The 24,789-nt window shown below is 41.8% G+C and overlaps 1 protein-coding gene and 1 long non-coding RNA gene across 2 annotated transcripts in view; one reads left to right on the plus strand and one right to left on the minus strand.

The window, feature by feature from the left end:
- Positions 1 to 24,789, minus strand: part of LOC310842672 — a 461,768-nt gene that overhangs the window by 401,676 nt on the left and 35,303 nt on the right. The gene's annotated exons all lie outside the window — the stretch shown is intronic.
- Positions 1 to 24,789, plus strand: part of DSCAM (DS cell adhesion molecule) — a 327,203-nt gene that overhangs the window by 234,997 nt on the left and 67,417 nt on the right. The window contains exons 14-19 of the mRNA XM_083734745.1: positions 2,649 to 2,777; positions 9,441 to 9,608; positions 13,213 to 13,283; positions 14,696 to 14,936; positions 17,039 to 17,185; positions 18,516 to 18,671. Coding sequence (XP_083590871.1) covers positions 2,649 to 2,777; positions 9,441 to 9,608; positions 13,213 to 13,283; positions 14,696 to 14,936; positions 17,039 to 17,185; positions 18,516 to 18,671 — 912 coding nt within the window. The remainder of the gene's footprint in view (positions 1 to 2,648; positions 2,778 to 9,440; positions 9,609 to 13,212; positions 13,284 to 14,695; positions 14,937 to 17,038; positions 17,186 to 18,515; positions 18,672 to 24,789) is intronic.

The raw sequence follows: 24,789 nt of genomic DNA on the forward strand, positions 1-24,789 counted from the left end.
GGAAGCCAACAGTCAACATTTCCTTATGTTGGGGTTTGAATCCATGTGCCATCCCTTATTGCACACAATACTGACCAACACAACATCCATTCTGAATATTCGTCACTGTCATGCAGTCACTTCACCTGTCAGTCAACGTTTGAGTCAAAGGTGCTTAATATGTGAAATCCCTAAGCGGTGCTGTTGACAGAAAATAAAATCCAGATACAAGATTAAAACCAAAATAAATACGTCAGCTGAAACACAGAATCCTTCAATAAACCATGGAGCAAAAATATAAATAAATCATAAAACAGGTGTTTAAATCAGCTCTTCTTCTTCATACATAAAACCGCAGTCTGGAATACTGATTTGTGACTAAACATGGCTGGTGTCAGGCTGTGATTCTGACACTTTCTTGGGAGTAAATTCCACTGAACTCAGTGGGACTTGGCACCAAATAATTCAGTAGCAGTAGCCTTGCAGCAGCCTAAATAGGGTGAAGCAATAGGGTGAAGATTTCCTTTCTGAAAAAAAGAAACAGTGTACCTGCTTTATATTTAGAAACAAAATGTTTCAAGTCTAATCAGCCAAAAGCTCCCAGCAACTGCCGTGTATTATTATTATTATTTCCATTCTGAAATCTGAGTCGCCAGTATGTCCTCAGGCCAGGTGTCCCCTACCATATTTCATGGTGGGGAGGTGGGGAAGCAGATTCAGGCAGGGATCGGCAGGTTCTGGAGTGGCTGAGGTGATGCCCTGTCAAATGTCTAGCCGAGGCAGAAATTAGCTATGAGGTTCTGCCGGGTCTGCCGTACTACACTTGCTCAGTGCGCTTGTGTGCCTTGGAGCTTACAGATAAGATGCCAAATCCACTCAGGACTCACAAGCAACCTTTCTCCCAACCCCCAACCCCACAGTTTTCTGTGACTGCAGGTTGCATCAGTTCCTGGTTAATCCTGGTACAGACTGTGTACTCACTAAGCCAGTCCCCTCAATAAACCAAGATTCTGATTCTCATTTGCAGTGAAGCTGCAGATAATACAAAGGTTCTCTGAGAAAAATGAGAAAATATATAACTTTTATCACAGAAACATGGAATAAATGTTAGCACAAATGTTAGTACAGGCACATGTGAAAGAGCATAGCATTTTTATTCTGGTTATCTAATCAGACTAAAGGCTTAGTGGCATTTCTGTTTGCCCTGCCACTTTCCCCCAGGAAAACCCACAGTTTGGTGCTGAATTGCAGCAAACAGCAATTGGGTTTTCCGCACATTGCTGTTTGTTCCAATTTATCACTAAAGAACAGTTTTTCCAGAAGAAAGCAGTGGGGCAAAGGCATTCAGAAAACATGGGACAAGTGGAAAACTGCTTGGACCCATGCTTTTTGGCACAGGACAAGCAGAAGTGTGGACAAGCCCTAACTGTTGAGTTCATCTTCACATTTCTAGTGTAGATTACAACCTATAAGAGGTATTCAACCAAAGTGTCTTGTCAGTGCAAGGATTGCAGCTTGTGCAATTGGCCTTTACCCACCCTTTCTTCCCTGTGCCTCCCCCCAAACTGCTCTATAGAGTCGGGGGAAGCCCTAGAACAGATTTAAGAAGATCCAGGGAAGGAGAGGAGGAGCGTAATGTATTGCATTGCACAATCAGAAATCATTGCACTGGCGGAAACTTCACGTAGCTCTACTTTGGAGACAACCCATTATATACACACACTTGCTTCTGCCCTTTAAACCACAAAGATTATGCATGTATTAAATTCTATGGCATATAGGGTTTAGGCCATTTTGTTCCATTTAAAGCAGGGGTGGCCAACCTGTGATTCTTCTGATGTAGTTGCTGATGAGAGTTAGAGTCCAAGAACATCTGGAGGACTACAAGTACCCCATTCCTGTTGTAAAGGGAATAATACCACCAATCCCACTCCCACTATACACACACACCTGGGGGAGCAGGTGTAAGAGGGAGAGAGAGTCAGTTGTAGTAGCATTACTTTCTCAATTCACTTACATGGAAGATATAGAAATCCCAATATAAAAAGGATATTATACCCACAACCTGTCCTGGGAGCAATGTGTTGTTTTTTAAAAATAGCATAGAACAATTCTACAATGGGGCTCTAAAATAAGATGATATCAAGACATTAACCCTTTTCAGGCATCCATGGAGGCAATGCAGAGTGTTGCCTGGTGGCCTCACCTCTTCCCTCTAACTTTCCTATATCATCGGGAAACCCTAGAGAGGGCTTGCAAGCACGTTCAGCTGAATATGTTTTCAGTCTTCCCCATGATCCGGAGCCTTGATCTTCCAGGGTTCCCAGTCTTGAGGAACCATTTAGCTATATTCAGCCAAACTTGCTTACAATTTGCCTTCACGTTCTTCCTGGTCAATGAAGAAAATGGGGTGCTTGCCTGGCACATAAGGCCTTGCTGCCTGCACTCCCTGACTACAATTTTTGAATGTTTGAACAGGGCCGTCACAAGTTTCTTAACTTAAATATTAACTATCCCTCCTTATGGGATGGGTGTGGGGTAAAACAAGTGAGCGAAGGAAATAGCAAGCTATCTTATTCTTCACAAGGCATATTTTTTCCATACTATACTCATTGCTGTCGCTGACGCACAGGTCTCTTGACTAAAACAGAGTTTGTCTATTTGACCAGAACCCCCAGATCCTCCAGAAATAGAAATCCGAGAGGTGAGAGCACGCAGCATTGCCCTCAGATGGACCATGGGATTTGACGGAAATAGTCCAATCACGGGCTATGATATAGAATGCAAGAACAAGTCTGGTAAGTGTATGTTGGTATGCCCGGCTTACAACTTTTCATTGTTTCCTAGTTTTCTGGTATTATGATTTTTTTTTATTAAAAAAATCAGAGTTCTCAGTTTTACTGTTACTTGAGTGTGGCCAAGAGTTTTGCTGACATCTTGTGTCCAGAATACTTTGTATATTTGAATGGATGGTTTTCAACAGCCCCTATTAAACAAAAGCATCTTCAGCAGATGTAGTAAAGGTAAAGGACGTCTGGACGGTTAAGTTCAGTCAAAGGCGACGATGGGGTTGCGGCACTCATCTCACTTTGCAGGCTGAGGGAGCTGGTGTTTGTCCACAGACAGCTTTTCGAGTAATGTGGCCAGCATGACTAAACCACTTCTGGTGCAACAGAACACCGTGATTGATGCCAGAGTGCACGGAAATGGTGGTTACCTTCCCGCCACAGTGATACCTATTTATCTACTTGCACTGGTGTGCTTTTGAACTGCTAGGTTGGCAGGAGCTGGGACAAAGCAATGGGAGCTCACTCTGTCATGGAGATTTGAACCGCCAACCTTCCAATTGGCAAGCCCAAGAGGCTCAGTGGTTTAGACCACAGCGCCACCCACATCCCCAAATGTAGATAACTGCAGATGTAGACAACTTACCTGGTGAGACTACTTGTCCATCCAATTCAATATTGCCTACTCTGATTGGCAGCCACTCTCCAGGAATATCAGTGATTGAACTGTGGACCTTCTACATCCAACATATGTACCCTGCCACTGAATTATGGTCTCTTCCCAAGACACAGTGCTCCTCTCTCTGCAAGGTCTTGTCTGAGATTCAAACTCAGATCTACTCACACCTAAAGCAAGCTGGAGTCAGGCAAAATCTTAAGATGGGCTGAACAGCTGTTTTCTGACATATTCCTTCCTAAGTCTTCCCCTACCTTCAACCCTGTGACATTATGGCTCTGGAGCAGAATCCTATTTTGATAAACCTCATCTGAATAGGCATGATCAGAAGAACCAACTAGTCATGAAAATGTGTTGGTAGACACTTGTATGACAGCTCTGCTACTATCAATATACCATGTACTTTCTACTCCTTTGCACAAAAGCCCCAGACATGGACCTCCACCCCGCCTATTGCACAAACAGTTTGACCAATTGGAGTTGTTGTCTAGAACATATGGAGCACCAGGTGAAGGTCTGTTCTAATCTGTGAGAGATGACTACGTCATTGGAAGTGCAGTGGTCCTAGAGGCGTCGCTGAATCAAAAGGGCCCTGCCCTGTTTTAAAACAAGATTAATTTCAGATATCTATCAGCAGTCCAAATCAAATTCATCCAATTTAATCCGCCCATTTCCAGATCAGAAGTGGGACAAGAGGTAGGGGCAGCTGGCCTGTTTCTAATCTGCACCTGACAATTCCTTATTGTTAAAAAGATGAGTGGGATGTTGAGCTAGCAGGGCCATTTGCAGTGTGGAGCACTGTCTGCCCTGTGTGTGTGCAAGTCACAAATACCTATTGGACAGTGCCAGTGACCTCCCTGATGACGAGCAACACAAGATTCCTCTCAGGCCCACGTCAGCTGGAAGTCCAATGGTCAGCTTGCAAAGACTCGCTTTGACTCAACACTAGCTAGTTTCAAAGCTAGTTGTTTTGAATATGCTGAACTATGCATTATATATAGCCGTCTTCATAAAGCGGAGGACCACTGTAGCCTGTAGTTTAGCCTCACATCTGTCTGTACCTTTATATGCCTTATCCATTCATGTTGCTTATTAAACAATGTATTGCAGAAAGAGCAGATTCACGATTTTTCTTTTTTTGAAAGCTGATGTAGTGTAGGGTCAAAAAGTGTGAGCTGTGGGGCAGAAAACTCCCTGTTCAGATCTCACTTTAATGTACTCAGTGGCCTCACACAAGCTTTCTTTTAGTCTCAGCCTCCCGTTTGCTAAAAATATAAACCCCAGATAATAATGTTTTACCATAAACGTTACTAAAAATTGTATGAAAATCACTTTACACACTCTAAAGCTGTAAACATATTCTGTGGTAGTGGGGGTAATAGTAGTACTTACAGTTGCAACATCAGCAGTATTTAACAGTGTAAAAAAAAATAACCATACGTTTGGTGGGGGGAGAGGGAGAGTAGATATTCTCAAAATTGCCATTCTGAATAGGGCCGCTAGATGGCACAACATACAAAGTAAACATGTGAGTGGAATCCATTAGTATTAATATACTGTATAGCTAGGTTGGTATATGCAGGCATTCCCTATAGGAAAATCAATTAAAAGAAAAAAAAGTTATGTTTATTTGTGTTATATGAATTTTGCCTATTCTGTCGTTAGTGAATCATGTTTGTGAGGATCAGAGTAAATGAAAATAGCATGCCCAAAAACAACAAAAAATTGTGTAAGGGGATTTTTTATGCAAGCTGATAAAATGGAAAAGGCATAATTAATGGAAGGGATTGTCTCAAAGCTGTTTCACCTCTTATTCACAATTTGCACAGAGACCCAAAGTCAATTCAAATATTTGGAGAAGGCACATAGAACAGTCTTGGTAGGACTCTACCACTTTAGACTACATGTGTGAGATTAAATGTTGGGAAATATCCAAAAGCCCTGCATGTGAAACCAAGCCTAACAGGGCGAGAATGAGTCTCGAAACCGCCACACACTTGCATCCTGGGTTTTCAGAAGCAGGGAGTTTTTTGCATGGGGGAACCTGAACTGATAAAATGTCACCAGGCAGGGCTATAAGAATGTGCCCTTTTCTGAATATTTGAAGGTACTCACATGCAGGTGCTGTTACGTTGCCTGAGAATACTCATCACTAGTCTCTCTTTTTTCTTCTTCAGCGGAAGTATCTTTGTTTGATCATCCTGGATCACACATTTTTTTTGCCTCTCAGATCACACTGCTTCTCAGTGCCAGATTTTCCTTTTTATATATATAGTTCAGGTGTGTTCTGTTTTTCTTTTCTTTTTTCCTTTTCTTTTTCAATGGATGCTGTGCCCCAGGGGTGCCTGCATAAGCCGAGAGTTCCAAAGATAATTCCGATGGAACATGATGAAGTTGTTCTGATGAAGCAAAACAAGTCTGGCCCTATACTCTGGCCCTGCTTGGCACAGGGAGGGAATTGCACAAATTCTTTATGACACTCTAGGCAGGTTGGAGCAAAACTAGGGTGCAGACAGGGAGAATAATCAGATATTTATTTGTGAAATAAGCACACATGTTGTTAGCCCTGCATGCTGGAGGAGAGTCCACAGATTCATGTAGAAGCAGAACAGAATGGATTTATGAATGAACAGATGCAACACACACTGATGCACCTCTGTCCTAACTGATATGAAATTTCTAGTTGATTAGAAGGCATTAACCTCATAAATCTAGGGTTGCCATATGTCCAGATTTTACTAGACATTACTGGGATTTCTTTTTGAAATATGGCAACACTAACAAATCCAATGAGTTAAGACACACACACACACACACACACACACTGCTAAAAGCTTTCCCTCTGCTTTCTTAATCTGAGACTCTAGAACCCAGTTCAAGCAAGAGAACCTTATCCTAAAGGTAAAGGGACCCCTGATCATTAGGTCCAGTTGTGGCCGACTCTGGGGTTGCGGTGCTCATCTCGCTTTATTGGCCGAGGGAGCCGGCATACAGCTTCCGGATCATGTGGCCAGCATGACTAAGCCGTTTCTGGCGAACCAGAGCAGCACACGGAAACGCCATTTACCTTCCCACTGGAGTGGTACCTATTTATCTACTTGCACTTTGTGCTTTCAAACTGCTAGGTTGGCAGGAGCAGGGACCGAGCAACGGGAGCTCACCCCGTAGCGGGGATTCGAACCGATTTGAACCAGCCTTCTGATCGGCAAGTCCTAGGTTCTGTGGTAGGCTTAATTTCAGTCAAGCCTTTGGGAGGGATGTGTTTGATTGCTGTGCATCTGCACATCTTTTCTGTAGGTATAGACTTCCACCCATTTGATTCTGCTTTCATCTGCAGGCTGCTTTCCCTGTCTTAAATAATACACAAGTTACAGGTGTTTTTGTACATGGCATACATAATAGCAGTTGCACAGCAAGATGCTTTTTGTAGTTGATGTAGTTGATGAAATTGTGCATGTATTTAAAGTTCTGAGGCATGCATTGATAGTATAATCGCTATATCAAGAAACCTGTATATACCAGAACAATATTAGGGTGCTCCGTTCTAATCCTAAAATCTGTCTGTAAGAATGAAAGAGTTGAAACAATCCCTTATTTCCCCATTTCTCCCTCCATACCATATTACAGAAATTAGAGAAGATTCACACAGCCACATCTGCCTTTTTCCCTGACACCAATTATTTGGTTTCAGTCAGCGTGCTTGAGAGATTGTTCTCATATGTTCAGGGTCATGTTTGGCAATGGTTTAGTGGAAGATTTTGACACTCAGGGGCTCATATTTAAAGCCCCTATAGCTATGCCCCCAAGGATAGTCTAAAAAAGCACACACACATAAAAACACACACATATCCCAGGTAGTGCACATTTTGGGAAAGCTCGCTTTGAATTGCAGTACAGTTGTTACTTTCTAACACAAATTTAATATACAAGTCTTTAAAAATAGTGCAGGAAAGACTCCATGTAAATTAATGATTACAGATTCTCTTCCCAAGCTTACAACACTGGCAAATATTGCTCCTGCAGATGACATCATAGCTACTGTTGTGGGGAAAAACCTGGAGCTGCATTTCTCTGCTTTCCTGTTCAGCAAATCACTGATCCTCAGAAATCATCAAATACTAAGATTTCCAAGTCTCTCAAGCCTTGGAGATAGGTTTATTGACCACTGGGCTTTTTTGTGTTCACCATCAAGCCCATGCAGAAGCAGAGGGTATCTGGGTACACTTGCCCCAGGCCTCAGAGGGCTACGTCAGCCAGAGGCTGTCATGCTGAGAACAAGTCTCCCATCCTGGGCCTCAGACAAGCTCCGCACAGACCTGCTTACCAGTATAGGGCACTGGCACCTATCTTTTTTGCTGCCCATGGCAGCCATTTCGTGCCAGTTGCTATTGCACTTTTATCAGTGTATGAGTACCCGTACCTCACTTTTGACCACCCAAAGCACTGCCTGTACATATGACATACCTGAGGATATCAATGCAGGGACAGAGAAAGCAAAATCACCCCTGACCTCTGCTTCTTTCTCTAAAGATCTGAATAGAAACTTTGTGGCTCCATAGGTGCTGACTGCTAGCATCCAAGGCAGTTTTGCCCTCCCCCCGATGTACTTTTTGAGGGGGCCGGGCACCTACAATTTTCAGAGGGCTTTTGACTCCGTCCCTGGCTCCTTGTGACATCATGTGTGTGATGTCAGGATACTGCACAATGTCACATCAGGCCCCCTCAATCAGCTGGAGAAGTTGGTGCCTCTATGTGGCTCACCTTCCATTTGTTAGAAACCAGTGGCTTTGGGCATATGAAATAAAACAGATATTTTAAAATGACTGGTGAAAGGCCTACTTACCGTTATGTGAGATAACCATGAAATATTACTGGCCTCACCCCAGTTTTCTGTGGGCTCCTGGAAGCAGAGGCCAGTCTAGGCTGAGAAAATAGCTGCACATCTTCCCATGACTCGCCAAAGGGTTGTTGCCACAATAGGACTGGCAAGCAACTGACTGATGCAAAAGAAACGCTCCTGAACACAAGTGAGAGTGTCATGTTGGAGCTATATCTTCAGAAATGACTGCCAGCCCCTTTCTGCGTTTCAATTTTTTATAGTAGCTTTTGAAGTTTGCTGTTTTGAAGGTTGGTGCTTTCCTCCTCTTCCCCTCCCCTGTGCTTGCCCCCTTTGCTCTCCTTTCCATTTCCCTCCCTTCTCTCTGAATCTGATGGGCAGATGACCAAGAACCACTTGGTTTACAAACACACAACTGCACAGACATGTAAAGCCACACACATGCACACACAAATAAGTGCTGTGGAGGAAATGAACCAAAGGCAATAATTATCACAAACCTAGGGAATATGTTGTTGCCCACTGTAAACCTCTCTGGTATAAATTACTTTGAAAATGAAGTGGATGAAGTCATGCATTACATGTCTGTCAGTGGCTGCAATTCATGGCATTCCAAACTGGTTGAAGCCTCAGCTGTCTAGCATGAAACAGAGATTGACAATAGAAAACAGCTGTGACCATCAAGCCCTGCTTGCAGTCCTCCATGAGGCATCTGAGGGGTCCCTGCCATGATACAAATTGCTGTCCTTGGGTTTCATGTCCCTGCAGAATAAATGTAAGTTTCTCTTTGAACCTGTTGTTCATGTTACCTGTGTTTCTCAAACATGGGCCTGCGGGTGTGCTGAGGAGCCCCATCCTCTAGCAAACAGTGGCAATCTGTACTGAGGTAATATTTATACAGTTCTTTGCATGAAGGTTCCCACTGTTGCACTTTCACACAAAGGCTAGGTGATGGGGCTACTTTGCATACCCCAGCTCCCATATTAAGTTAAATCAAAGCATTAATGCCTGAAAAGGGCTGGGTTATTTCCTCATTTAATGTTCATTTCACCAGTGTTCTTTTACCTTTGAAATGCAGTGCTGCTTGCTAACTTATTAGTTCAATGTTTGAACGGAGGAAGGAAGGAAAATGAATTAACTTTCCCCTAAATTCTTCAAACAGACTCCTGGGATTCTGTGCAAAGAACCAAAGATGTTTCCCCACAGCTGAACCAGGCCACGATCATTGACCTCCATGCTTCCTCCACCTACAACATCCGCATGTATGCAAAAAATCGCATTGGCAAGAGCGAGGCCAGCAATGAACTCACGATTACCACAGATGAAGCAGGTATGTTCTACATTGATCCTAATTGAATCTAACCTCAACTTGTATTCATTGTTTGATGTATGTGTTTTTGGCATTTTGAAGAGCTAGGGAACTCTGTATGTGACACATTGGTCTATAGAATACAAAGATAATTCCTTAGTAGCCTAAGATATTGCAGAAATTTTTTTTTTTAGTTAGCAGTCTAACATTAGGCATTTAAACCCACATGCAAATCCCCTTAAATAAGCAATGGTTCTTAATTAATAGTGCTTTTATTTAAGACAGTTTAATCTTTTTGTTTGAGTACCGTATTTTTTGCTCCATAAGACCCACTTTTTTCCTCTTAAAAACTAAGGGGAAATGTCTGTGCGTCTTATGGAGCGAATGTGTGGTCCCTGTGGCTGAGGGGGGGACCCAGGCTTCCCACTCCAGCCCTGGGAGCAGCGGGCAGGCTGCGTGCAGATGCCCCGTGCTCCTGAGCAGCTCTGGGATAGCCTGCGAAGCCTCCGCAGGGCAGTGGGATGAAGGCTCCCTGCTGCCCTGCGGAGGCTTCACACGGCTATCCCTGGCTTTTGCAGGAGGTGGGGAAAGAGAAAGGGCGCGGCTCTGTCCCTTCCCCCAGCTCCAAGAGCTGAGCTCCCTTTAAAGAGCCGCACAAAGTGTGTGTGTGTGGCTCTTGGGGGCTTTTCCCCGAGGAAGGAGAAGCCTGCAGGCGCCGCACACACGCTCCATGCGGCTCGTGAAAGGTAGCGCTGAGCAGAGCCTGGGATGCATACAGGCTCTGCTCAGCGCTCCCTTTAAATATTTTTTTTCTTGCATTCCCCCTCTAAAAACTAGGTGTGCCTTATGGTCAGTTGTGTCTTATGGGGTGAAAAATACGGTACTTTGCCTTAATGTCTTGGCTAAGGAGGAGTTTCTAAACACAAGGCCACATAACTGAAATACCTAAAGCTGTGTTCCTGAGCGCATTAACGCCAAAGTAAATGGCATTAATTTCATTAATTAATTATTACATTTTTATCCCACCCTTCATCTGAAGATCACAGGGCAGTCTGCAATATAAAAACACAAAAATACATACTATAATAACAAACAAAAGCAATAACCTTCTGGCATTTTAGTGCCTATGCTAATCTAGAGCCTAAGTAGGAGATGCGACTGAGTGTGAAAACAGTTTGATTCTTTTGGTCATATTTGTAATGTTAACTTTATTCCCCACATTCCTTAATGGAGTCAATGTTCTGGAGACACAGGGTGCAGGGACAGAGGTATGATGGAGTCGCTCTTTATTTGCCTTATCCCACCTTTCTTCTAAGTTGCAATTTCAGGAGGCTTGCAACATTTTAAAATGTCAGTTATAAAATACAGAATAATAAAAACAAACTAGTTAAAAACAATAATTAAAATACATTACAACATATTTAAACCAACAATTAAAATATAAATTGTTCTGACAGCAGCCCAGTTTACAAAGGCCTGTCTGAATAGGAAAGTCGGCAGAAAGATTACAAAGATTTAGACAGGAGAGGGGTCCATTCAGGTGCAGGAGTGACTGCGAGGAATACCAGTCTGAGGAAGACATCTGGATATGAGAATGGAGAACATCTGTAGAACATCTGGATATGAGAATGTGAAGCACTGTCTGTTTTAGAAAGGGCTACTATATAGGAAGTATTTTAGGTACAGTGATACCTCGGGTTAGGAACTTAATTTGTTCTGGAGGTCCGTTCTTAACCTGAAACTGTTCTTAACCTGAAGCACCACTTTAGCTAATGGGGCCTCCCACTGCTGCCGCGCGATTTCTGTTCTCATCCTGAGGTAAAGTTCTTAACCCGAGGTACTATTTCTGGCTTAGCGGAGTCTGTAACCTGAAGCATCTGTAACCTGAAGTGTCTGTAACCTGAGGTACCACTGTATTGGGCAAATGTCCAGGAAAATCTGAACATACGGCAGCTCGTGTTGGCAGTGCCGTTTTTGCCTACTTTTGGCAATCTCAACAACTTTGCCAAAAAAAAAGCTCAACAACTTTTCTGATTGAAATATGGCAACCCTAGTATTTCTTATCTGAGGGTTTTCATTTAACTGAAAATTAATATGCCAGGTTAATCAACTGACCTTAATTTGCAGATTAGCTTCCCCAGCAACGCGCAACCTGAATGTCATCTTCTATTCCCTGCTGTGTGGCCTAGTTTTGAGACGACTGACCCTTTCTTTTGCTCTCATTATGAAGCTGTCCGTTCAGAGCGGGAGGTCAATTGTAGGGAGCTGCCATCAAAAGCATCTGATTTACTCAGGGTGAAACTGGAGGAGGGTAGACCAAAGCTTCAGAGGCATCGTAACATTTGTTCTCTTGGTATCCATGAGGAAAATATGCACAATAAAGGGAAGTGCCACCATTTGTCATTGTTTCCTTTAGCTATTTTAGTTTATTTAGTTTATTTCAGTTTACTTTTACCTCAGGTGTATTAAATGAGTATGGATCCCCAAACATCTAAGAGATGCCTGAGGGCAGGGAATGTAATGAAGGCTTAAAAAAAAAAACATCATTCAATATTAAACAGAAAGGTGGGGGGGGAGTAAAACCGCACTGGCAAAGGTGTGCATTGCATATTGTATGCTATTGTGGCTTCAGGCTGCCAGAATCTTTTGTTCAAAGGTAGCATCTAAAAAAGGCTGTTGCAGCAAAAGGAGAATCATGGAGTACGCACAACCTTTTCATTAATTTGCTGCTAACTCCTTGGCTCTCGGATGTCCCTTCCACTTAAAACAGCAACAGCTCTTTGCAGAAAGACACAGAGATGCCAGCAGGGCTTTCTGCGCCCATTACACTGTATGTGGATTGGGCCTTCCACCTACATTCAGTGTTCCATCACTAGGTGCATATGGGCCTTTTCCCATTAATTGCCACTGAACCCTTCATAAATATGCTTCAATGGAAATGAAACAGATCATAATTTTTTGTTCTGGTACAGGAGCAACATTTACCCTAAGTGAGCCAAAATTGCCTACTTAATTTCATTTCTGTTGTCATATCCAGCTCATTACCTCTCATCCGAATTCTCTTTTCTCCTGGCTTGTTTCACACTTCTAGACGCTTCAGCCTCTCATCAGATGACAACTGAGTTTGTCAGCAAGGCAAGAATTTGTGTGCTTATGCTTGACTCTGAAATGTTAGTCTTCAGTAAATAGCATAATTTCTCTGTTCAGTTACTCTCTTCATTGTTTGGTATAAGAACTCAAGAAGACCCCTGATGGTTCAGGCCAGTGGCCCACCTAGTCTAGCATCCTGTTCTTGATTGCTGTTGTTTTGCCAAAATTTGCATTCATCTTTCTTCTGCTCCTTTGGACAACATTTCTATTTTCTGAAAGAAGACTCCTTACCTCTGCTAGCTTCCTTGACTGCCTGTTAACCTTGCTGGCATACTCTTGGCCTTGGTGGCACTTTTCCCGATCTGCAGTATACATTCTAGCTGAGCTTCTGTTACTGAGGTCTTGAGCTTCATGTTGACAAAAATGCTTTGCTATACCAGCATTTCTGAGGTTATGAATATTGTGTGATACTTTATGTTCTGTAGCAAAAGTGACGAGCTTAGAATGTTGACCCACCTATTTCTTTTTTTACCAGCTCCTGATGGACCACCTCAAGATGTTCAACTTGAGCCCATATCTTCACAAAGCATCAGGGTAACCTGGAAGGTAAGTAAGTAGCATACAATGGGAAAAGGAAAATAGGCTGTGCTGGGATGTATGTCATGATATTACTGAGGTATGAGCCCGCAAAAATGAGATGCATAGCTTGGTGAATTTATACACACAATGCTTGTGGCTAAATTTTCAAAAATTACTTTGCAGCTGAATGTAATTGTGTGCCAAATTAAATTTGCATGCAATTATATGTTCCTGTGATTGTGCCTTTTTGAACATCATATTATCAGAAATACAGCTGCAGTGCAGGGGGAAAGTTTGTAATTGAATTTTTTAGGATACTTCTTGCGTTGAGTTTTTCTGCAAACTATAGTGAAAATCAATTTGTCCCATGAGGCAACATTTTTAGAGACATGGCACTGAATCTCTGCACTATAATGCTCTTTATGAGCCAGATTTTCAGTTCTTGTTTGAGGCGGGTGGGCTATAAGTACAGCAAGCCTCTACTGCTTGTGGCTGTTATACCCTAGGCAATGGGTTTATTAATGATCCTTGAACTAGATACATGCCCATCATTGTGTTGCTTGGCATGCCAATGAAACCGGGGAAGGTGGGTGTAATGACACAGATATTTTTTTTTTAAAAAAAAAACCTGTTTCCCAAGGCTTCATAAAAAAAGCCTACGCTTCATTCATTGTCATTGCAAGGGCAAACTAGGTTTATTGTATTGCAGCTGCAAAGATATAGCACTGTTTAGGATTGCGATGCTCTTTGTCGTTGTGCTCTCCCTGCTCACCTTCCACAGAGAATTTGATTAACTTGTTCAAGGTAAAACCTACAGTCCCTGGTCCTAAAAACGCCTCTGTGACGGGTGTATTTCAGAGGCATGTGGGGCTCAGTAATGGGGAAACAGCCCCAAATTGTTGCAACTGGGGGCTGAGATAGCATAATACCTTTTTTTTTTTTGCCCAAAGAAAGATGGATGGCCCCGCCCCCTTTTATATGACAAACTGGTACCCACACTTTTGGATTGGGAAACTTGAAATCTGCTCTGTCAGGTCAAGGACAATGAGACTGTCATTTAACATGGGTCATACACGATCCTAAAACAAACATTAACATAAAATTATATGCAGACATATAAAATTTATATTAAAAGGCAAGACTTGTAGTGAAGAGGGGTGGATCCACCTGTCACTTTTCAGATGACAAAACTAGGTTTTCTGTTCTACTTGCATGCCTGAAGTTAAGTTTTATATCCACTGCTACTAGCATCAGTTGCAGAACCCTAGCGTCACATCCTTCATTTAATCATCATCATTGTAAACCTAGAGCGAACCAAGCATTTGGCCTTGATTTTTAGCTGCATGGTCTTTGGGAGTGGAGATTTCTCTCAGCTTCTAACTTAACATGATGATGTTCAGCATTATGTTCAAAGTGCGTGCTACTCATACCTTCTTTAGGCTCCAAAGAAACACCTGCAAAATGGAATTATTCGTGGATACCAGATTGGTTATCGAGAATACAGTGCAGGGGGGAATTTCCAGTTCAACATCATCAGTATTGATACCACCGGAGACAGTGAAGTTTATACTTTAGATAACCTGAAAAAATTCACTCAATATGGCATGGTCGTACAGGCATGCAATCGAGCAGGAATCGGACCATCTTCTCAGGAAATTATCACAACCACTCTTGAGGATGGTAAGTAGTAAGCAAGCATGCAAAAGTCACATATTCCTCTTCTCCCAGGTCTTTGGCTAATTAAACAATCTATGGCCTTTTAAACTGAACAGGGTATTGTTTTTGTTTGTTATTATGGTCTGTATTTTTGTACTTTTATATTGTAAACTGCCCTGTGAGGAAGAGTGTTATACAAATTTAATAAGTAATAAAATAATATATTAATGTGGTTGATCCTGCATGGTATTATCAGTTGATGCTTTATATTTTTAGAAAATGTATTCGCTTTAATGCCGGTTTATGTGTTGTAACCTGACATGAGCTATAAAGAAAGGTTAATATTAAAATGGAGGCCTCGTTGCCTTGGGAGTTGGCAAATTTCTTTAAGGCAGCCTTCTCTAACCCAATGTCCTCCAGATGTTTTGAACTACAGCTCTTATGAACCCTGACCATTGGCTATGCTGGCTGCAGCACACACAACTTTCTGGCATACAGCCTCATATAGTGTTGTTCAGAGCACAGCTATAAAATCTGAAATTAGCTGACTTCCCTAATACATGACACTTTCTAAGAATGATGTGTGGTGTATTTCAAAGTAAAGCAACAACAGAGTGCCCTCTTGTGGGGAAAGGAGATTATTCAGTCAGCTAAGTAAATAGTTTAAAACCATGCACTCATATGACTGGGTTCTCAGTTGTTTTAAATAGTCAGAAGACTTTTAAAATAATTACCAAGTAATAACATGTGAGATGAGGTTCCTGGGTATGGTAATTAAATAATAAGAAGGTTTTAAATTTATGAATGCTTCCTTCAATAAAGCTTTATGGAATTATGATGCCCTTCATGGATGAATATTTGTTTTTCAGCATACTGCTGAGAGATTCTCGGCAATATTTTTAGTGATGCTCTGCCAAGTCTTTGTGTCTTGCCTGAATGAGAAATTACTCTATGTAGTGAAAGATTTACAGATATGAGCGATGTTCCAGCTGAGACAATCTACATACAGCTGAGATTGTCTATTGCTGACTTAAAAGACCCCAAGCTCTCATGGATTGTATTATCCCACTGTTAGTGATGGGAGGCCCATACATGCAATATCTTTGCTATGGGCATTGCATAGAAAATCATTCTTAGCTCTCTTTTCTTGTTAATTAGATATCTCTTAATTTCTTTTTTTAAAGAAAGTTCAGACATTATTGATACTCTCCATCTATTTATAAATTTATTTATAAATTGGCCACCATTTTGTTTAAATACTAAGCATGGCCACAATCTGGCACTATTGTTATGTGTGCAAAAAGGCTGAGCACAAATGGCCTCCCCAAACCCTCCACCCTGTTTGCAAGTGGTGGAAAGGTGGGGGGGAGGGGAGAGTCTGAATATTTTCTACGTGATGGTATGAGTGTGGGGGCTTTATCAGAAAATGTCTTGGCTAACTCTCTTTGGATAAATGTTGGTTCAGTTAATACTGAATGAAACTATGTTGTTAGTTCAGACTAGTAGATTAAGGAAACAGTTTGCTCTTTTAGAGTATACATGTGTTCTGCCATCTTGGTAAGAGTGACTTGATAGAGGTAGCAGTGGCTGAGCAGTGATAATGATCTGTGACCCATGCTGACAGCAGTTCTTTGCAGTTCCTTTATGGAAAATGCACAGAGTACCTTCATGGTAAGAACTGGAGGTTCTTCGGTCAAATTTCCACCATAATCCATACTTCCAACTCATCTGCATTAAGAATATAAGAGGAGAACCCTGCTGGATCACACCAGATGCCTCTGGAAAAAACACCAACTGGACATGAGCGCAACAGCACTCTCCCCATTTGTGATTCCTAGCAACTTAATTTCAGAGGCACACCATCTACAACTCTGGAGGTAGAACATAGCCATCATAGTTAGGAATCAGTCAAAGCCTTATCCACCAGGAATATGTCTAGTCTCCTGTTAAAGCCATACAAGTTTTGCATTGTTTTACAAAGCTATTCTTGTAAATATTCTTCCCAGTGTTCTTTTCTGCTTAAAACACATCAAAGGAACACAATATTGTGCATATTGGGGTTGTTTTTAAAAGTAATCATTCCCCCAAAATCTGTCATAATTAAAAGTTAAACTGTCTAATTTCAGTTCCCAGTTCCCCACCAGAAAACGTCCAAGCAATTGCTACATCACCAGAAACCATCTCTATTACCTGGTCTACACTAGCCAAAGATGCTCTCAATGGAATTCTACAGGGATTTAGGGTGATATACTGGGCTAATCTTTTGGATGGAGGTAAGTACTCTTGCTTGTCAAGCTTAGATCTTTCCCAGCAGCATATAATACTTTTTCAGAATGAGGTTATTCCACAACCGCAATTTAGATTTTTAGTATGCCATGAATCCACTCTGTCCTGTGTTCTACTCCTCTTTGATTCAGAGTTACCTAAGATAATTTCTAAACAGAATTCTGGAACAGAGGACCACACCGTTTGCTGCAGTTTTGAGCTGCTGATGTGGACATACTTATTGATAAAACACTGCAGCAGCAACAAAAAATAGTAGTCTTGATGTGGTGGTATAAACGATTGCAGTCATATTCTTTTTGTGCAGTGTTTTGTTGATGCATACATGTGTTCCTGTGGATTGGTAAACACTGTAGTGAAAGAATCTTAATACAGCCATACATACAATCACATCAATGGAGAATCAGTGAATTAATACATCATTTCTACTCCAGAAACAAGATCAGGTAATAAAGAACTCTGAAATCTGGGGAAGATTTTGAAAGTTTCACTAATATTCTCTGATACAACCCAGGTGCTAAACTACCAATGAAATCAGCTGACTGTGCATTAAACAGATATTAGTGTCCTCTCTTAGCACACTGTTATGGTTTCCACTTCCTTCGTAATCTGCCACATGCTCACAGTATCGGTATTTTGTTGGTTACTAAAACTCACCTGTTTATGCAGCCTTCCTGGGAATATGATATTTCAATATCAGTTTCTGTTGAACCTAGAAATGACAAGGGTTTTTTAAATGTATATTTTAGTGGATTGTTTTAAGTCATTCTGAAATACACTGCCTTTGCCATCTCTAGTTTAAGGGTAGTAAAAAAAAATTCAGTAACATAAATAAATGTAATGTAATACTTGTCTAGATAACTTATTGATCTCACTCAATAAATCTATCTATAATCCTTTTCATATGATGCCCATGTTTCATTTACTTAGCTTCCTACACTGCCATTATTGAGTTTTGAAAAATCAGTAAAATATAATGCAATTTCATAATATTATCTAATCCTGATTATTATTATTATTATTATTATTATTATTATTATTATTACTAGAAAACATGCCTATGGTAAAAAATAGCACTTTATTAATTTCAAAGTGTATTTGCAGGTCTGTTTTTCTCTGTAAGACATTTCCATATTTGCTATTAAATGCACAGTATGGGCATTTAGCATGTTTATTTAATAATCACAGCCAACTTTATTCCTGCCATAGTTACATATTTTAATCCAACAATTTCTTTCATAGGCTCACCACAGTATAATGACCGCTCGATGTGAATAGAACACTGCTGTCACTAACTCAATTTAATTTTCTGCTCCATAGAGCTGGGAGAAATTAAAAATGTTACCACTACGCAGCCCTCATTAGAGCTTGATGGTTTGGAAAAGTACACCAACTATAGCATCCAGGTGCTGGCATTCACACGAGCTGGAGACGGGGTCAGGAGTGAGCAAATTTTTACACGCACAAAAGAAGATGGTAAGAAGCGAAACATTCTTGGTAGCCATTGGAAAATGGAACAGTTAATGGAAATTGCCCAGGTTTTCATAGCACTTCATACATGCATAGGAAACTATAACTGAAGTGGCACCTATTGATGGACAAGTAGGCATTCCTTTTGAGTAGATCCTCTACAACATCCTGGGGTCTTTCTTAGGGGAGATTGGCCCTTAGAGGCAAGATCAGGATAGAGTAGAGTGAAGTCACTGGATCCAAGAACAATGCACATGGTAGATTTTGTTGTACAAAGAGTGTCATCAGAATGTAGAAACCCTACAGGAGCAGAGGTGTGTTGCCACAGTCCTCAAAAGCACTACATCTCCCATTATCCCCTGGGATGTTAACATCCCTTTCATGATGTTAGCCAGGCTGCGCACATGTTAATACAGTGAGGTGCCCCCCCCCCGCAGTTTATTTTTTAGGGGGGGATCAGATAATTTGCCTATTAATCTGAATATAGCTTTGGTAAGCTCACCCAGATGGACGCGGGTAGCGCTGTGGGTTAAACCTAAACCTAAAGTCCAAGAGCCTAGGACTTGCCAATCAGAAGGTCGGTGGTTCTAATCCCTGCAATGGGGTGATCTCCCATTGCTCGGTCCCTGCTCCTGCCAACCTAGCAGTTCGAAAGCACATCAAAGCGCAAGTAGATAAATAGGTACTGCTCCGGCGGGAAGGTAAACGGCGTTTCCATGTGCTGCTCTGGTTTCTCCAGAAGTGGCTTAGTCATGCTGGCCACATGACCCGGAAGCTGTATGCCGGCTCCCTCGGCCAGTAAAACGAGATGAGCGCCGCAACCCCAGAGTCAGACACGACTGGACCTAATGGTTAGGGTTCCCTTTACCTTTTAAGCTCACCCAGATCTATTTTTACAGACTTAAAATAGCTTGGTAAGATAGCTCATTGTGGAAGCAGAAGAAAGTTGGCCACACATTATACTGTACAGCATCCCCAGATCCTGTTTTTAAAATGTTGGTCACTGTATTTTTCTCCTTACTGACAATCTGGCACAGCTTGGCTGCTTGGCCCATCTGCATTGGTTTCATTAAATCTATCCTGTGCTCTGCAGGCACCTTCTGGCACATTTCAGCCTGCTCATTGGCATTCTCTGCCTGCAGCACATTCTGATCTCATGGATATGGGCTAAATTGTCATGGTGGTTTGGAAATGGAAGATATTCTCTCTCTCTCTCTCTCTCTCTCTCTCTCTCTCTCTCTCTCTCCATGTGTGTGGAATTGACAAACTCTGGGTGTATTCCATTTCTGCATTATATGTGCATTGCCTGTGAACATCCGTCTTGGATTAACTTCACAGTTAATTTTTGGCATCAGTGGAATATTTTCCTTAGAAAATGCAGGGCAGACTACATCCTATCAGGGGACTTTACTCACTTTCCTTCTGAGCAACTTATCACAGAGCATTTCAGCATGTGCTTTTTATTCAAATGAGGCTTATATAGAGAAGGCATAAATGTGCAGGGGAGGGGTGCAGGCGATGGAGGGGGCACAACATTGGCTAAAAATATGTCCATAAATATAAATATCAATTATTGCCTTGTAAGAAATGGTTTTTAATAGAGGGTGAATTGAATGGGTAGAAGGGGGGGGGGTTGGAGGAGAGCCGGAAAGAAGAGCTAATTTGTTCATGGCTAGGGGGTGCAATCTGGACGGTTCTGCCAGGGGTGCAAGATCACCTAGCTATGGCTCTGAGGGGGGGAGGGGACCTATAATGCCCCCCTAATACAAAAAAGGGTAAGCCCAATAAGTAAGGGAAAGAGTCCAAAAGCTATGCATGGTTGCATTTGCATTTCTTATCTTGCTCTGTACTTGATTTTAGACACCAGGAGTCAAGCATGAATCCACTTGAATTTATGTAAAAGAAACAGTTCTGAGTATGAATACAAAATGAGGGTTCTTTTTAAAGTTTGCATTATTTAGTTCTTTCTCTGCAGAAGCCTGCAAGGGGAAAAAATATTGTTTCTGTCCAAGATGTTCATGGCACATTAAAAATTGCAGCTGTGTTTTTTATATTTTAAAAAAATGGGATTCATTTATCCCCCTTTGGTTGGAGTTCCTTCTAAACTATAAATGGAGTTACTTATTAACCAAGTGCCTTTCCACCTGAGGATTTATTTCACTGATCATTAAAATTTAAATAGACACACTCATTTTCTCTCCACACTCTAGGCTTAAATTGCATTTTCACAGGCTGTTGTATTTGATGGCATGGGGGTTGAATGATTGCATTCATTAGAAATGATGCATTATAAAATCTTAATTAAAACAATGAATCTGTGTTCCTTAATAGACAGACTCATGGAGCCAGATCCATACGCAATCTAGTAAATGGCACCAATTTACACCTGTTTGAATCTTAGTTCCTTTGAATTAGTTCCTTCAGGCTTTTCTTCCTATGTAATGGTGCTCAGGTCACCATAGCCTGTGTATGTGCTGCATCTGGCTGCTCTTTGCATCTACCATAAGTGTGTATCCCATAGGAAAGTCCCACCAGAACTCCATTGCATAGATAGAGTCCCAGCTTTCTATTTGCTTCCTTGAACTTCTTGGATGCACTGCGGACGATGAGTGTGCAGAGCTGCACCCAGCACAGGAGACAACCATAGTTTGCTATGTAAACTAGGGTTACCAGATGTCCCCGGTTCCTGGGGACAGTTCCCAGATTTGCAAATCTGTCCCCGGGAAATGTGGCAGCAGCAGCCTCAGCAGCCTGGAGCCAGCCTGGTAGCGCAGTTGGCTCTGGCTAGCTTCAGGAGCTACTTGCTGCCGTCGCCACTGCCGAGAGGGAAGTACAGATCTCCTGCCCCCTTCCCCCTTTGTTTTGACAGATCGGGGGAGGCTCAGGAGTCGCGGGTGGGTGGCCGTTGCCTAGGAGGGGCAAGGTGCAAAGCCCTTCTTTCGCACCCTGTGAAACATAAATGCGCAGAGTTTTTAAAAAACTGGGCAACGGCCGCCTGCCATCAACTCCCAAGCCTCCCCCGATCAGTCAAAACAAAGGGAGAAGGGGGCAGGAGATCAGGGGAGGCTCAGGAGTCATGGGCGGGCGGGCAGCCAGTTTTTGCCCAGTTTTTTAAAAACTCAGAGCTTCGCAGGGTGCAAAAGAAGGGCTTTACACCTTTATATAATATGCATGTGTGCTTGGGCCCAGGGTCTTTTGCCTCACCCTCTCCACTACTGACTCCCTATTGCTGCTCAGCTTCAAAAAAAAAAAAAAAAAAAAAGGGTCCCCGCATTCATTGAAAAAAATATGGTAATCATAATGTAAACTAGTACAAAATATAGCCTGTCAACTGGGACTAGGCAAAGGAAGCACAGATTGATGGTGCTAAAACAACAACACTGGCTCCTTCCAGACTTGAAAGTGCTTAATAGAAACCTACATGGCTAGCAGCGTGGGTACCTGAAGTGTCACTTATTCCAATAGGAGCCTGCTTAGACATTCAGGTAGTCTTCTCCTGGGTGCCCACACCATCTGAGGTGAGATGGCTAGCAACTGGAGAGAAGGGCTTCTCGGTTGTGGAGTCCCGCTTAAGTAAGGAATGCTCTCTCCTAGGAAGTTTGCATGGATGTTGACTTTGACGTCTTTCTGGTGGTAGGCAAAGACCTGATATTTATTTCCCAGGCTCTTAAGTCTTAGCCTGTGATCGGCTGTTTTAATTGCTTTTATCCTGCAGCTGATTTATTAGTGTTCATAGATATCGATATCGATATCGATATCGATATCGATATCGATATCGATATAGATATAGATATAGATATAGATATAGATATAGATAGTGTATGTTTAAAAAATAAACTTGAACTCATTAGTTGTGCATGCATGTGGGGATGTGAGAGAGGTGGGGAAAAACTTTCCAAACACACAACTACAGCTAGTTTAGAGCTACTCTTTGCAGCTTGAATGCCCAAGGAAGATTCGGTTTTCTTCGTGTCGTGCCATTTTTTCCATGCCAGACACCTGCATCTTATTATCTTGCTTTAGGATTGTCTCCACTTAAGTCCTGCCTTATTTGTGAGTCTTGTGTCTGCCTGCATGTGCAATGTGCATCTCTCATATCTGCTCCTTTGTCACACCATGCTCCCCCACATTCTTCACACTGTCACTCCGTCTTTCTCAAATTCCCCATGAGAAAACATCATTATTCAGAGGCAGTACATTCTTTTTAAAATAAATTTATCTGTGACAGACATATTTTCTACATCGTTTCCCCCCCCCATTCACATCTTTCCTGCTCCCCCCCCCACTTTTCTGCCCAGACAGTACAACATTGGTTTTACAACTTCTCTTCAGAGTGTACCCACACATTCATGCATTTTTTGCATGTTCGTCAAAGGCATTTTTTGCATGTTCGTCAAATGGCATTAATGGTATTAATGGCATACAGCCAGAATAGTTAATGTTCATTTGCTTGTTTTCAGTATGCCACTGGTAATAATTGCATGCCCCAGGAAAGTCAGAATGTATGATTATATTATTTCAGTACACATTGGCAGTTTATTAGGTTTTTTCAATAACAAAAAAATAGTGGTTGAGTTGTGGGAATTGTTCAGGTACCTCAGCATTTTTTCCTAGGCCATGACAAATATTTCAGCTGGGATGTTATACCACAGATTGCTGCACTTTGTGTGAAAGAGGCTTAAAGCCCAAACTTGCCACCGTGGTAAGGTATGAAGATTTAAGGATTATCAGAAATACAGGAACAGCTGCTGATTATGATTATGAGAGTAGGGATGGGGGACAAATTTGGTTTTGTTTGCACTGTAATGTGAAATTACCTAATCCATATTAGCTCAAACCCATGTGCAAACTGAAACACAATTATCTTTTGGGGAAAAAATCACATTTCTCTGAATTTTGAAATGCAGTTCTCCAACCAAATAATGTGCACAGAGTGCACATATATGGGAAAAGTGTGCATCAAAGTGCATACATTATGGAAATGAATACATTTTATAGAGTATTCAAAGGCAAAGGATAAGCTACATTTCTTTGTGCCTATCTTGGTTCCAGAACTCTAGATTGATTGGACTAATTCAAAAGGATTTGAGGCCCACAAGCTGCATCCATCAGAACTGCTCCCTGTGGCTTCAGGCTTAATTTGATAATCAATTACTTTTAAGCCCACATGTCCTGTGCAGATCATAAACCACCACCCTTTTTCAGGCAACTAATTACCAAGAAGAAACGGGTTTCTGCCTTCTTTAGGAGTGGCAAAAGGCCATTTGTAATGAGCTGCCTATTTTTTTAAAAAGAAACCAGAAAATTATCAAGTAGTGTGTTTCTTGTGAATCTGTATACTCATTACCAAAAGGAATTAGATTCTTCCCTATAAGGTTTTAGCAGACAGGTATGGCTAGATATGGTCATTTATTCTCACATTAGGTTTTAAGCAGAGCCAAGAGAATTAATTGCAGATTTAAAATGTGGATACTTAATCAAAGCTTGGCCTTCGGAACTGGTGTTCAGAGTTTCTTCAAGCAATGGGTTTAAGGTGATTTGCTGAAGTATGATTATGTACATAATTCAAGCGGAGAGAAAAAGTTCTTTGTAGCATTTAAATAAACTAAGAAAACAACAACCCAGCTGTATGGCGATTCTGTAACATTATACATATTGACATTGACTGATTAACTAGACCATTCCTATACATGTCTGCTTAAGAAACAAATCCCATTATGTTCTGTGGAGCTTTATTCCAAGGTTGCAGCCAAGCAGAGCAATCTAAACCTGCTTGGGACACCAGTGTGGCCCTGTGGGACTACTGCTGCTTTTGTAGCCTGGACAGTCTAATGGCAGAAGGTGGGGAGCAGGTAGATTCAACCTGGACCTTGTGCTGGCTCCAAGATTGCACAGTGATTGGGCCTGAATCGGGCTCTACATCGGCCAGTGCCAGGTCACCCATGCACCCTCACCCCGGTAGGCCTCATTCTTACAAACTCTCTCATTGCAGAATCATGAGAGATGCTAGATATGCTGAGAAGTTGAAACAGTTGTCCTTCGCCAAGTGGCCCTTATCAAAATAGGTTGAGTGTGTGTAGGTGTGATGCAGCTGATGGGGGGGATGGCAATGTTTTCTTCCCCC

The sequence above is a fragment of the Podarcis gaigeae genome (assembly GCF_964106915.1).
Source record: "Podarcis gaigeae genome assembly, chromosome: 4".
Taxonomy (NCBI): domain Eukaryota; kingdom Metazoa; phylum Chordata; class Lepidosauria; order Squamata; family Lacertidae; genus Podarcis; species Podarcis gaigeae.